The sequence below is a fragment of the Neofelis nebulosa genome, chromosome 5 (assembly GCF_028018385.1).
Source record: "Neofelis nebulosa isolate mNeoNeb1 chromosome 5, mNeoNeb1.pri, whole genome shotgun sequence".
Classification (NCBI taxonomy): domain Eukaryota; kingdom Metazoa; phylum Chordata; class Mammalia; order Carnivora; family Felidae; genus Neofelis; species Neofelis nebulosa.
In genome coordinates, this window is record NC_080786.1 from 5,598,249 (window position 1) to 5,611,409 (window position 13,161).

Consider the following 13,161-nt stretch of genomic DNA (forward strand, 5'->3'; position numbering starts at 1 on the left):
CCGCGTTCTAAAAGTAGGCGCTTCAAATGACGTTGTAGACTTTTGGCTTCTCTGGAAAAACGCGAAGGTCGGCCTTCTCGGGGTCAGCCTCCCTCGTGGGGGCAGTGGACTTCGGCTGGGTAGGGGTGGCCTCCTTCGCTGGTTCCAAGCCAGGTGTCCCTTGTCACCCGTCAGCCCTGTTACGACACCTTCCTGGATCCCATTGGCATTTGGGTTTGAGGCCCCTGATTTACAGGAATAGGTATTGAATTCAGCTACGATCCAAGACTGGCCAGTGTAACCCGTGTTCCCTTATCCGTTAACTAGTTTTGTGAGTTGTACCTTTTTCTGCCACTGGAGTTCACGCCTTCCTGGTTAGCTTTAGCTACGTGCCGGCCTGGCAGAGGGGAACCTAGTTCCCCGTGCAGTATTTATTTTCATGCTTGCCTTGTGTTATGAAATTTCATATTCCCACTCGGTTGGCCCTGTCACGTGTCTGTTATACGAGGCGCTCTTACTGTGGTTGTAACCCGTTTCGCAACCTCAGCTTGCACTTTTAAGACCCATACCTTGTTCTCCCCGCACCGGTCCGCTTGTTTTCCGCTTGGTAGGGCTCCCCGCGGAGGGGGGACTCCGACCCGGTTAGCTTCACGGTCATGCGGACGGGGGCCCGGCCCCGCTACCGGCAGCCGGGGAAGTCAGGTGCTTCCCCACTTCCCCGGGGCCCTCTGGCCTGTGGGGCAGCACGGCCATCACGGCCTGTGAGGCGCTTGGGAGCAAGTGTTTCTAAAGCAGCGGGCTGGAGGAAAGCGAGGGCCTCCTGTGTGAGGGCAGACACTGAACGTTTTGTTGCGACTCAACTTGGTTGCAGATGGGCTCTTACTTCGGCTCCTCCTTATGCGCAGTTGACCTGAACGCGGACGGCCTCTCTGACCTGCTGGTGGGGGCCCCCATGTTCTCTGAGATCAGGGACGAGGGGCAGGTCACTGTCTACATCAACAGAGGAAATGTGAGTACAGTGCTGGGTGCCAGGTGGACGGGTGTGGGAGAGGGACACGTGTCCAGCGAGGAGTGACTGAACAGCCCGCAGGGCTGGGCACTGGGCCCCGTTACCCAGGGGAGGAGAAAAGACCTGCCTCCTGCCGTCAGAGAACCCAGCGTTCCATTAATGGAAAGCTATACGCAGCATGATTACTGCAGACGCGTGGGGATTGAGAAAAACGGTAAGGTCTGATGTCTGTTGTTTGATTTTTTTTTTTTTTAATGTTTATTTATTTTGAGAGAGAGAGAGAGAGAGAGAGTACATTCGTACGTGTGAGCGGGGGAGGGGCAGAGAGAGAGAGAGAGAATGAGAGAGAGAATCCCAAGCAGTCTCACAATTTCACAAACCCAAGTCATGACCTGAGCCGAAATCAAGAGTGGGCTGCTTAACTAGCTGAGCCACCCAGGCACCCCTGTTACTTGATTTTGAGTGTTGACCCCGTACCTGAAACCGTTCCTCCTATTTTCTAGAAATGATTTCAGTGTAACATATGCATGGTGTCAGGGGTCCCCATTTTTCAAGTGAAGCAGCCGAGGCCCAGAGAAGTCAAGTCCACTGCCCTCCATCACACGACTGGAAGCGGTGGGCTGGGACTTGCACCTGGGCCAGCTGCCTCCCTGGCAGTATATAGACATGTGCCCAGGGGAGCAGAGAGGCCTCCTGGAGGACACAGTGGCTGGGCAGACTCTTAAAGAAGGGGAAGCAGTCAGGCACACAGGCAGGGGTGGGCTGGAGCTCGGCAAGCAGGTTGAGGCGTGGGGCGGCAGGACCCCTTAGTGCAGCGTCGGGGGTCGGGTGGGGGCCAGTGCAGTGGCCAAGGGCTGTGATCCCTATGTCCCTGATTCCGCAGATCCTTGAAAGGGGTGTGAAGGTGTCAGAAAGGTGCCTCTGCCCCTCTGCCGCTGAGTGGAGGGTTGGGGGGACAGGGACGGGGAGGAGGGGAAGCAGTGCCCCCGTGGAGGCAGGAGACCAATGAGAGAGCAGAGTCTTCAGCATCTAGAATTAAGAATGTTCAACAAGAGAGTGAAATGCATCAATTTTGTGACCAGCAGCCTTTGAGCAAACATGAGAAAATGCTTATGGGCTAATGAGTGGAAAGAGGGATAAAGACTCCCTGTACAAACAACCGTGAAAAATACGCAGGGGCGCCTGGGTGGCTCCATCGGGTAAGCAGCCCACTCTTGATTGCGGCTCAGGTCATGATCTCATGGTTTGTGGATTCAAGCCCCACACTGGGCTCTGTGCTCACAGTGCTGAGCCAGCTTGGGATCCTCTGTCTCCCTCTGTCTCTGCCCCTCCCTCACTTGTATACACGCAAGCTCTCTTTCTCTCTCAAAAAAACAGAAACCAACCCCCCCCCCCAAAATGTTAAAAGTATGCAAAATTCATAGAGGATGTTAACAACAGATCTTTGTAGGTGGTGGGGTTTGGGTAGATTTCTAGCTTTCATTTTATCCAAGGAGCAAGAATGTAATACTTTCATAATAATAATAAAAAAAATAATCGGTAAAAATGTACTTTTGAGCAGGGACCCAGATGCTCGTTATCCCAATTGGATAACTAATCCAGTCGGAGGGGGCTGTGGTCTTGAACTGTAGGTGGGCAGATGTCGGAAAGAAAGGACAGCCTTTTGAACAGGAGCCAGCGAGCGTTAGAGCCTTGGGCTATCTTGGATGCTTGCAGACTCTTTGAGAAAGCGAATCGAAAACCTGGGAGCCAAGATAACTTCCTGGCACCTGTGGCCGTGAGGCTTGGCACCTGCGTCCCCATTGACGTTCTAAGGGAGAGGGACAGGCACGTGTGGGGAGAGGTGAGGTGGTCATGATACAGGTGAGACCATCCGCATTTATTTAGCGGCTGCCCAGCCACGTTTGCAAGAGGATGAAACATTTGTGTAGGTATTAACTTGTCAGGCAGTAAGGTGAGCAGCGCAGCAGTCAGCTGGAGAGTGTCTACACGAGGAATCTTGGAGCAGGATAATGCCCCCCGACACGCGGCACCCATACGTTCCACCCCCCCAACCAGTGTATCCTAAATGCCCGGTGGTTGCGCTGAGCACCGAGATATTCTTCGACCTGTTGGGCCTCTCCCTGTTTGATGAGTGATTATGGAGCAGCACAGAGGAGTGGAAAACACGATGGCTTTGGAGTCCGATGGAACCTGGATCTGGGCTTTTCCCCTTACTAGCCTGTGCGATGTGGAAAAGGAGCTTAAAACGGGTGGCTCAGTTTCCTCATCTGTAAAGTGGGGAGAGTCAGAAGGTGTGATGTGAAGCCAGACACTGCCTGGGCTGGCTTGAGGGTGTGCAGTGGGTCCAGAGTACCTCTGCCCTGGGGCAGGTTTCGAAGTTCTTCCGCCTCAAGATATCAGATTGCGTGTTAATACTCTGATACTGACACGTCAGTGATTTGGAGGCAGAGCGTGTGTCCTCAGGTGGCTTTTGCCGCCACCGGGCACCGTTGACTCCCTTCCTCTGTCGGTGGGTGTTCGCTCAGGAAATCCAAATCTGAGCCACACGTGCTGATGGGCCCGGCTGTGTGCACCCCCACCCCCTGACCAAGACCTACTGGGTGTTGGATTTTCTGAATCATGACGGTCAAGATGACTAACACACGCACCTTGCAAAGCAGCTCTGTAAACTTGCACCGAAAGGCACAGGAGACAAAAAGTAGAGATGTGCTTGCCCGTGTCAAACAACTTTGGGGAGGAGAGGTAAGGGCAGCTAGAGGATGCTGTAGGGACAGGTGTGTAGGTAGGCAGGCAGGTTTATAGAGTGTCAGGACAAGGGGGAGGTGGAGTCATCAGCCAACATGACCCTCTCCTTCCCTCTAAAAGGCATCAGGCTGTGGGAGACCCTCTGGCTGCACAGGTGAGAGGGACTCCTTTTGCCACGAGGAGAGAGAAGTTTGGGTGCCCGTGATTATGCCCGGGTGTTTCCCGCTGATGGGAGTGCTTTGGGGATGGCATTTGAAGCTCTGGTTTTATTGTGTTTTTTCTTTGTTTTGGTTCTGTTTTTGTTTGTGTTTTCCATTTTGTCCTCCGTCCTGTTTCCCAGGGAGCCCTCGAGGAGCAGCTGGCCCTCAGCGGCGATGGCACCTACAACGCACACTTTGGGGAGAGCATCGCCAGCCTGGGCGACCTTGATGACGATGGCTTCCCGGGTCAGTGAGCTCACACCTGCCCTCTGGCTTCGCCCCGGCAAGGCGTGCTCCTGGGCCCACCTGCCCCTCTTGGGAGGCCCCTGTGGGGAGGAGGTGCCCTTTGGAGAAGATGGTCTCCGTGCGGACACTCGGGGCTGGGCTCTGAGCCCACCGTGCTTTGGCTTGTTGCAGACAAGTTTGAACGCGCGCCCTCCTGCCACCAACCTTTCTTGTGTCCGAGGCTCCGCCATGTTGCTGAGTGAGGAGGGAGTTAGACCTTCTCAGCCCCGAGAGCGACAGCGAGGGGACGGATTTGAATGCGTCCGTGCCGGGAGGGTCGGGCTGTGTGTACTGATGTCCACTCTGTCTGGACTGCAGATTCCTTCACGGTCTCTTGGCTTCTCTCTCTGGTCTGTCTGGGGCCTCTGCTAACTGTATATGCGGTAGGCAGACATCGGGACGTGGGGGAGCCGCCTCGCTAGGGGGAGGCTGAGGCGGAAGTGGGGGGGCAGCTCTTGCCTCAGGCCAGACAACCAGGCTCCTTTGATACCCCTCATGCCCCGGCCAGAGAGGACCTCGGCTTGAGGTCCTGTGGGCGCGTGCCCCTCACCCTTGACCTCGCTTCTGCAAACACATGACTTTTGTTAGAAGCAAAGGGAAGAAAGTCAGGAAGATCTAGGCTTTGTTCCAGGGGTTGTCAGTTTGCGAGGGTAACGTTGATTTTTTTTCTTTCTTTTTCTTTTTTTTGGGGGGAAGTGAGTGCCATTTTGTGCAAGTCCCTTCTCCAGGAACAGTTGACTCTCTCAGTTATGCAATAACCATGGTCTATGGAACTCCCCTGTCTGACAGAAATTTGGGTGGGTGGTTTATATTTGCATTTTTTTTTTATTGGATGGGTCCATGATTTTTTTTATGAAAGGATGAGGTCAGAACTTTTCTGGAACTAAACCCTTCTCAGTTTTGATGATTTTCTTCCTACTTTTTTTTTTTTTTCCTGCTAAGCAAAGTAGCAAAGTAGACCTGTGGGTCTACTTTAATGTCTGAGCAACCGACAACCAAGAAATTTCTGGTACAGAGGGACCTATGTGAGGGCAGGAATGAGGAAAACTGTCCTTACAGTACTCCACGTGGCTTTCTAACCCATAGCTGTTTTTCTCCCCTCAGATGTGGCCATTGGTGCACCCAAGGAGGATGACTTCTCGGGGGCCGTCTATATCTATCACGGCGACGCTAGCGGGATCGTCCCTCAGTACTCAATGGTAATTGCTGTGAGAATAACATGCGAACTGTTCTTACCTTCATCTGACAAATACATAGGGAACCTGTAGTCCATACCACACCCCGGGGTACAGAGGAAAACACAACACGGTTCCTACCTTCAACCTTCTCACCCTCCAGTGAAAGACAGAAACAATTGGTATTGCTTATTAAAACTTAAAACCCTATTCAGAGACTCCCGAGTTTGCTCACATTCGGGGATGCATTCTGCCTGTGTGAAAGATTACATCCAAATTCTTGCCCCCAGTTAGAGTTATTTATTGAAGATGAGGAAGAGGCTTGCTGTTTTTTAGTGACTCCTTTATCAACTGTCGGTGCAAGCCAAAGGAATACGCTGTAAAATATAAACTTTTTAAAAGTTTATTTTTGAGAGAGAGACAGCATGATCGGGGTAGGGGCAGAGAGAGAGAGAGAGAGAGAGAGAGAGAGAGAGAGAATCCCAAGCAGGCTCCACACCATCAGCTCAGAGCCTGATTTGGAGCTCAAACTCACAAAATCGCGAGATCATGACCTGAACCGAATGAAACCAAGAGTCGGACACTTAACCGACTAAGCCACCCAGGCATCCCCAAAATAGAAATTTTTTTAATGTTTATTTATTTTTCAGAGAGGGGGGGGAGGGGCAGAGAGAGGGAGACACAGAATCTGAAGTAGGCTCCAGGCTCCAAGCTGTCAGCAGAGCCTGACGCGGGGCTCGAACCCATGAACCGTCAGATCATGACCTGAGCCAAACGAAGTTGGATGCTTAACTGACTGAGCCACCTAGGCACCCTGAATTGTAAAATATAATGTAGAGAGACAGTGGTCCGCAGAAGAGGGGGCTTGAAAGCTTTCACGGGGCTGATGGTTGTAACTGGCACTGAAATGAGCTGATCAAAGCTCTGGCCTTGGGCGCCAGACTTGGGAATGTGGAAGTGGTTTGAGTTCTGGTTTTTTGCCATATCAGCTGGGTGTTCAATCTTGCTGATGGTGTTAAGCCCAGCCCATGGGAAAAAAGGAAGTCACTCTTTGGACAGAAGCATCGTCAGGGTATTTGTGGATGTCTGTGTCTAGAGTTGGCACAGGCCTGTGTTATTCTCCCAGGGAGTGGGTCAGTGACAGAAAGGGACTGAGCACAAGTCGAGAAATTTCCCATCAGCAAATATTGATCTATTGAGCGCTTTTTATGTGCTCACCGCTTCCTACTCCTGCTTCTATTTCCCATCATGAAGAAGCTTGCCTCATATCTTGATTATCGCCAAGGAAACAGAACTTTTAACGGAGTCATGTTCTCATAAAATGTTCTATAAGTGAGGTGTTAGTGAAGCGTCAAAGCCTGTTCATGTACTAAAGTACCTGAAGGTAAGAAAGAGACTTTACAAGTTGATTTTAAGAGGCAGAGCCCAAGTGTAAGTTCAGTCCATGCACTCATGATTGTTCTTCATGCAGGAGATACAAGTGAGCTGATTAAGGGTTGAGGGTTGATTTATCGCCAGCTTCCAGCACCCTCTCTGCTGGGGCCGGCCCAGCTCGGTGGCTCCCATAGCAGCAGACACGGAGCGCAGAGAGGAGGGACCACTCTGCCCTATTCTTTTCTTTAGTCCTTGTCGTAGTCCCGTGAGATGGTATCTTTATTTTCCACCTTTTCTTTATGAGGGGTCCAGCCCAGGGAGGTGACTTTGCTTGTCCAGGGTCTCCGGCTAGTAAATGGCAGTGTGGCCACCGAAACTTTGCCAGTCTGACTCCCAAACCTTTTATTGTAACCACGCCCTCAACTCCACACTGGAGGAAGGAACACTCAGGGAAGCTCACTTGGAAAACTTAGAAGTAAGGAAACTTATTTTGCTTGTGAGGCATGCATACTCCAAGGGGCATGGGTTTACCCGGACCACCGTCTTTTCACTAGAAATGATGGCAATCAATGGTGGCAATAAGCTCATACGTGACTCAGCCAATGTGGCAGGAGGAAGAGAGCTTTGGGCACGGGTTGGCGGCCACGTCTGTGTGGTGCGGGCTGCTGTAGTCTGAGGTAGGGACCCTCTTCCCGATGTGACGAGCAGAAAGTCATCCAGGGAACCGTGTCCTCGGGCAGTTGCCGGGGTCACTTTCCACGCATCCTCCTGGAAGCTTGTTCCTGGACCTTGGAAGCAAATCATAGGGAGAGGCAACCTGTCAGAGACCCCTGCTTCCCTCCTCCAGTGTTTTGTTTTGTTGCTGGGTGGAATCCCTACAGAGAACTGAAGTACAGATTTTGTGGTTAGCGTGGAGTGCCTTCAGTCGGAAGCAGGGATCAGCAAGCAGCTGGACCCATCCTGCCTTTGTCAGCAGGCTGGCAGGCTCATTGGCTTTGACAAAGAGAAGTGGTTTGGGGCACTTTAAAAAAAAAAAAAAAAGGAAAGATACAACTCTGCTTATGCTTTTCTAAGCCGCTAATATGTATATGATAAGGTCACTGATTTAAAAGGAAAAAAAAAATCCTTTAACGACAGATTCTTCAGGGCTGGGGTCCAGACAGAGCAGGCATTGTGCTGGTGAACCGGAGGAAGAAATCAGAAACAGCTCTGGGCAAAGGAGTTGCTTTTCTTTGGCGCAGACTGGTATTATTTCTGCCGGGTAAATTGTGAGATCAGGGCTGCAGTTTGTCCGCGTTACTCTTTAACTCATTCCTCTTTCTTGAGTTCACCGTGAAAAGTGTTGATTTTAAGATCCTTGTGTGCCTTTCTCAATTTGAGAGTCCCCTGGGCATGTCATGGCGGCCCGTGTGATCTTTCTCCTGCTAGTAAGGACACTGCACGTAAACCTGGTCAAGCGGAGGTTTTCCAAGGCTCCTGGTTTTCATTTAGGGTTATTAGCACTGAGCAGACTTATCTTCCTGGCTTTATGGCATAATGGCCTGCAGATGTCTGTGGGATAACTTAAGCCTGCATCGCCACCCCCAGATGGACCACCCCTTCACTCTTCCCCCTCGTCCCAGCCACAACATAGCTTAGAAGGGGAGACCCGGGACCAGCCGCTGCTAACCTGCTTGGGCTGTGGAGCTGAGACGGTGGCCTTCAAAAAGTGCCTTTGGAGAAAGAGACACACATACATGTTTGTTTAGACAGAGTCATGTGGGATGAGGAACTCTGCCTGTTAGCAAGAAACATTTCTTCAGTGTGTGCTATGCTGTTGTAATTCGTACATTGATGCTCACGTATTTTCTGTTGGATGGCTTAACTGAAGATGGCAAGTGGAGGGTTATTTGCAGCGATGGGCTCCCGGGAGGGGTCGGGGAAGGTCCCTGGCGTCTCCGTCTGTGGATCCTATGGAAACTCCCTCTCCCCACTCTCATGACTTCTCCGCAGGATGACTCAATAAGGAAAAAGGATATGGAAAGAGAGTCCTTAGAGAGCCCCTGGATATCTGTAAACCTGGTTCTGATAGGGATTTTGCTGTATGGCATGGAAACAAAGCATTTTTCTTATCACCCACAATGAGGGCCCTGGGAGGTTAGCCTCCCAAAAGAGACCGTATAAACAAAGGGAAGAAGGAACACACCAGATCCCAGGGGATGGGACTTTTCTGATTCAGGAAGTGTGATATCTTTTGAGGAACTGTGCCACCCAAACGAATGAAGGGGTTTGGTTGTGTGGTAAAGAGTCCTGAACCAGTGCAGTCCTGTGTGAACCTAAGTTGAACATAAGTTGAGTTAACTTAAGTTTACTCATCATTAAGCTGAGTAACAGTACAGATGCCCCTTGGCGGTACAGCTGTGAACTCCACAGGGCCGCCTTTTAGGGAGGAGGGTGGCTTCCTCTGCTGTTTTGGATTTCCCACCGTTTGTGGTAGGAAGGTTCAGGGCCATGGAGCTCCAGATTTACTAGCTAGAACTGTTTCATCCTGTGTGTGAGGCTCAGGAGCCCGTAGATCTTCTGGTTAACTTGACTGAGTGGCGGTTTCCCTGTGGCCATCTTTTCCCGCTAGATGCACCAGTGGCCTGTCCACTTAGGGAAAGACTAACATGAGCAGAGGGGTGTTCCATGTTTGGTACATATTTGGGTAGAGAGATCTCAGGAAAACACGTTCTTAGAACTGCAGCCAGCTTGGGGCGCCTGGCTGGCTCATTTGGTTAAGCATCCGGCTTCGGCTCAGGTCACGATCTCATGGTTTGTGAGTCTGAGCCCCACGTCGGGCTCTGTGCTGACAGCTTGGAGCCTGGGGCCTGTTTCCGTCTCTGTGTCTCCCTCTCTCTCTGTCCCTCCCCCGCTTGTGCTCTGCCTCTCTCTCAAAAATAAGTAAATATTTAAAGAAAAAAAAAAACAACAACAAAACTTCAGCCAGCTCTACCTGTGTGGAAACAAAACAGAACCTCTGTTGGAAATGGAAGTAAACATCCGTTTCGAACTTCATTTGGCAGGTGAAAACATTACACACCAGTGTAGGTGGAGTTTTCATTGACACTGAGCTTGGAAACATTTTTAAACAATGACATGTGACGAAGTAATAATACAGGAGTGTGTGGTCTTCAACCGCATGCTAAGGACTCCGTGATCAAATTAGGACTACAGTTTTCTGTTTCCACAGTCTGAGGACCAAGTGTCCCACAGAAGCTGCACAGAACAGTCCTGCGTTCTTATTAATGACTGTGCTCCTGTCCGGCGACTCAATTTCCCTATTATCTGTTTCAGAAACTGTCGGGGCAGAAGATAAGTCCGGTTCTGGGGATGTTTGGTCAGTCCATATCAGGAGGCATTGATATGGATGGAAATGGCTATCCTGGTAAGCTGTTTTTCTTTAAAGGCAAATGAGATAAACGAGCATAAATGCTTGAGGTAGAGTCATTTCCAGTCTGGTAAGCAGTGGCCACATCTATTTAGAATCAGGAAAATTCCCACAGTAGAATGGGATGCTTTGCCTAGTGCTCGATTTGAAGGTGTTGACGTTTATTTTGGGCTTTTAGAATGATCTGTGCTGAAGAGTTTAAGCACCACAAGGGTGGATTGCAACAGTGATTTCGAAGGAAACAACGACAGAAAAACAAAAACAAAAACCAGTGATTTCTGTGGCAGCAGCTCTTTCTAAAAGCACTGTCCACTTTGAAAATGTTAGCAAAAACTCATGTTTTGCTCAATAATTACCCGTATTAAGAGGCTTCTTACTCTTGAGAGGGAAAAAGGAGCTGAGCAATCCCTTCCCCACCCACCTCCCAGCCCCTGCAAGAAAATTAAAAAAATTTGGAGCAGAAAAGAAAACCATGCCCTCTCCCTGATGGACAGAACAGACCTTCACCCTTCAAGGCTGCCTGCCTTGGCTTCAAGGTTAATGAATGCCTTGTGGTGGTTGAGGCTAATTGAATAAAAATGCACGATTTCCAACCTCAATCCCAAGTGTTGTCCAGTTAGGTAAAATTGACTGGGCAGTGGGATGATGGTTCTTCTGGTGTTTGAAGGGGATGCAGTGTGGTTAGGTGAGGAAATGAGATAAGAATTAGAAAAAAATCCAGGGGGCACCTGGGTGGCGTCTGACTCACTGTTGATCTCATCCCAGGTCATGATCCTCAGGATCGTGAAGTTGAGCCCTGTGTTGGGCTCTGTATTGGGCTCCATGCTAGCATGAAGCCTACTGAAAGAAAGAAAGAAAGAAAGAAAGAAAGAAAGAAAGAAAGAAAGAAAGAAAGAAAGAAAGAAAGAAAGAAAGAGAGAGAGAGAGAGAGAGAGAGAGAGAAGAGAGAGAGAGAGAGAGAGAGAGAGAGAAAGAAAGAAAGAAAGAAAGAAAGAAAGAAAGGAAGGAAGGGGAGAGAGAGAGAGAGAGAGAGAGAGGAAGAGAAAAGAAAAGAAAAGAAAAGAAAAGAAAAAAAGAAAGGAAGGAAGAGGGAGAGAGAGGGAGGGAGGGAGGGAGGAAGAAAGAAAGGAAGAAGAGAGGGAGGGAGGGAAGGAAGGAAGAAAGGAAGGAAGGAAGAAAGGAAGGAAGGAAGGAAATTTGAAAGAATCCAAAACCATCATGGAATCCAGGAAACGCTTCCATGAAACCATAGATCATCTTGCTATCTGCAGGAAGTATTTCTTTCCACTTAAAACGCCTCCAAAGGATCTCTGAAATCCAGTGCGATCCTGTACAAGGGCACCACCGGACTCTTGTAGTTTCTTATGGGCAGCAGTTTTGATCATTTCTTGTGACTTTCCTGAGCTAGGAGGAAGGAATAGGAAAGGGTCATTGTCGAAGTTTTTGTTCCTGTGGACACTCACGGGTCTTTGTAAGTGGGAGAAGGCAGTTGTTCTCATTTGGGGTAATTTGTGGCCGCCTCAAAATAATACCTTACGGTGGTTTAGCACTTCAATATACGCAAAATGCTTCCACATGTAATATACATCTTATGGTTAGCGCAGCAGGTAGGTAGAGACAGGGTGTCCTCCACTTGATAAGGATACTGAGCCACAGAGAACTTAGGGGACTGGCCAGAGACCACATCGTGGTGGGAGGGGACATACCTTCAGCTCTGCACACGCACTGTGAGCAGGTGTGTGTTCACACTTCGTGACCCGTGTGAATTTCTTGCCTTTTTTGTAAAAGAAATGACAAATTGCCCTGGTTCTTTTATTTTCAAATATCTAGTCAACTCAAAAAGACTATTGGAAACGGCAAAATTAACAAGCACACCCAAGTACAGAAATTTTTAGCAGCACTACAATTCATGGGTTTGCTGTTTCTTTTTCCTTGATGAGAGTATTGTATAGACATGGGGATTCAGGCTCTCTCGGATTCAGATGCTTGGCTCTGTGAGGCGGTAATGGGAATCTCAGGACTAAGGAGTCTGTATTCGAGGGGAAGAAAGGCGGAGAGTTCTTGGATGAGTATATATTTCCTAAATTAAAGTTACCCAAGAATAAACATTACCAGCTAACACTTGCAGGTTGGTTTGTGGTGTACTACGTATTTCATGAATTTTCAGATGTAACTATATGATTTCACATATTTAACATGTACTTAAATATTTAAAAATTATCATATTTAACAACTGTTTAATTTTGTGTTTAATAAATATTTAACAGAGGTCTTCTGATTTAAACGTTATGAAGTCTCATCAGATTTTGAAGAAGACACTGGGGATAATTATGTCCATACTACAGACAAGGACACCCTGAGAACCTCTGAGGTCACACAGAGTGAGGGGTGGAGCAGAGATGATTCACATGTTCTACAGAACCTAGAGCTTTTTCCAGGTCCTCTAGTTCCAAACACCCATCTCTCTAGTTCACTGGTGTCCAAAAGATACATAACATGAGCCACATATATATTTAAAATATTCTGGGACTTATATAAAAAAGGATGAAAAGAAAATAGGTGAAATTAATTCCGATAATCAATGTAAAAAATTTTGAGCTAGTTCATGTTTTTTTGTGCCAGGTCTTTGAAATTGGTCTGTATTTTACATTTCCTACACATCTCAGTTCAGACTGACCACGTTTCAAGGTCTCGACAAGCCACACCTGCTGATGGGCAACCATGCAGGACAGTGTGGCTCTCACTTTTACGAGATTCTTGTATGGCCCAGAGGAAGGCTGTCAGGGGCCTCTGACCTCAGTGCTGGGCCCCCGTGGCTGTGGACCTAGGCAGGGGGCGGGTGGGATGGGCTTCAACACATTTTTGAATGCTGTGAACTTCTCATTTTCAGATGTGACTGTTGGAGCCTTCATGTCCGACAGTGTAGTTCTTCTAAGGTGAGATGCTTCTCGAATTCCATTCTTCGTGGTGGGGGCTGGAGTT

The 13,161-nt window shown here is 49.0% G+C and overlaps 1 protein-coding gene across 3 annotated transcripts in view; it reads left to right on the forward strand.

Moving 5' to 3' along the window:
* The window catches only part of ITGA9 (integrin subunit alpha 9), a 363,974-nt gene that overhangs the window by 59,959 nt on the left and 290,854 nt on the right, over positions 1-13,161 (forward strand). For all 3 annotated transcript variants that reach the window (XM_058729394.1, XM_058729396.1, XM_058729395.1), the window contains exons 9-13: positions 851-988; positions 4,077-4,182; positions 5,326-5,420; positions 10,086-10,176; positions 13,070-13,115. In XM_058729394.1, coding sequence (XP_058585377.1) covers positions 851-988; positions 4,077-4,182; positions 5,326-5,420; positions 10,086-10,176; positions 13,070-13,115 — 476 coding nt within the window. The remainder of the gene's footprint in view (positions 1-850; positions 989-4,076; positions 4,183-5,325; positions 5,421-10,085; positions 10,177-13,069; positions 13,116-13,161) is intronic.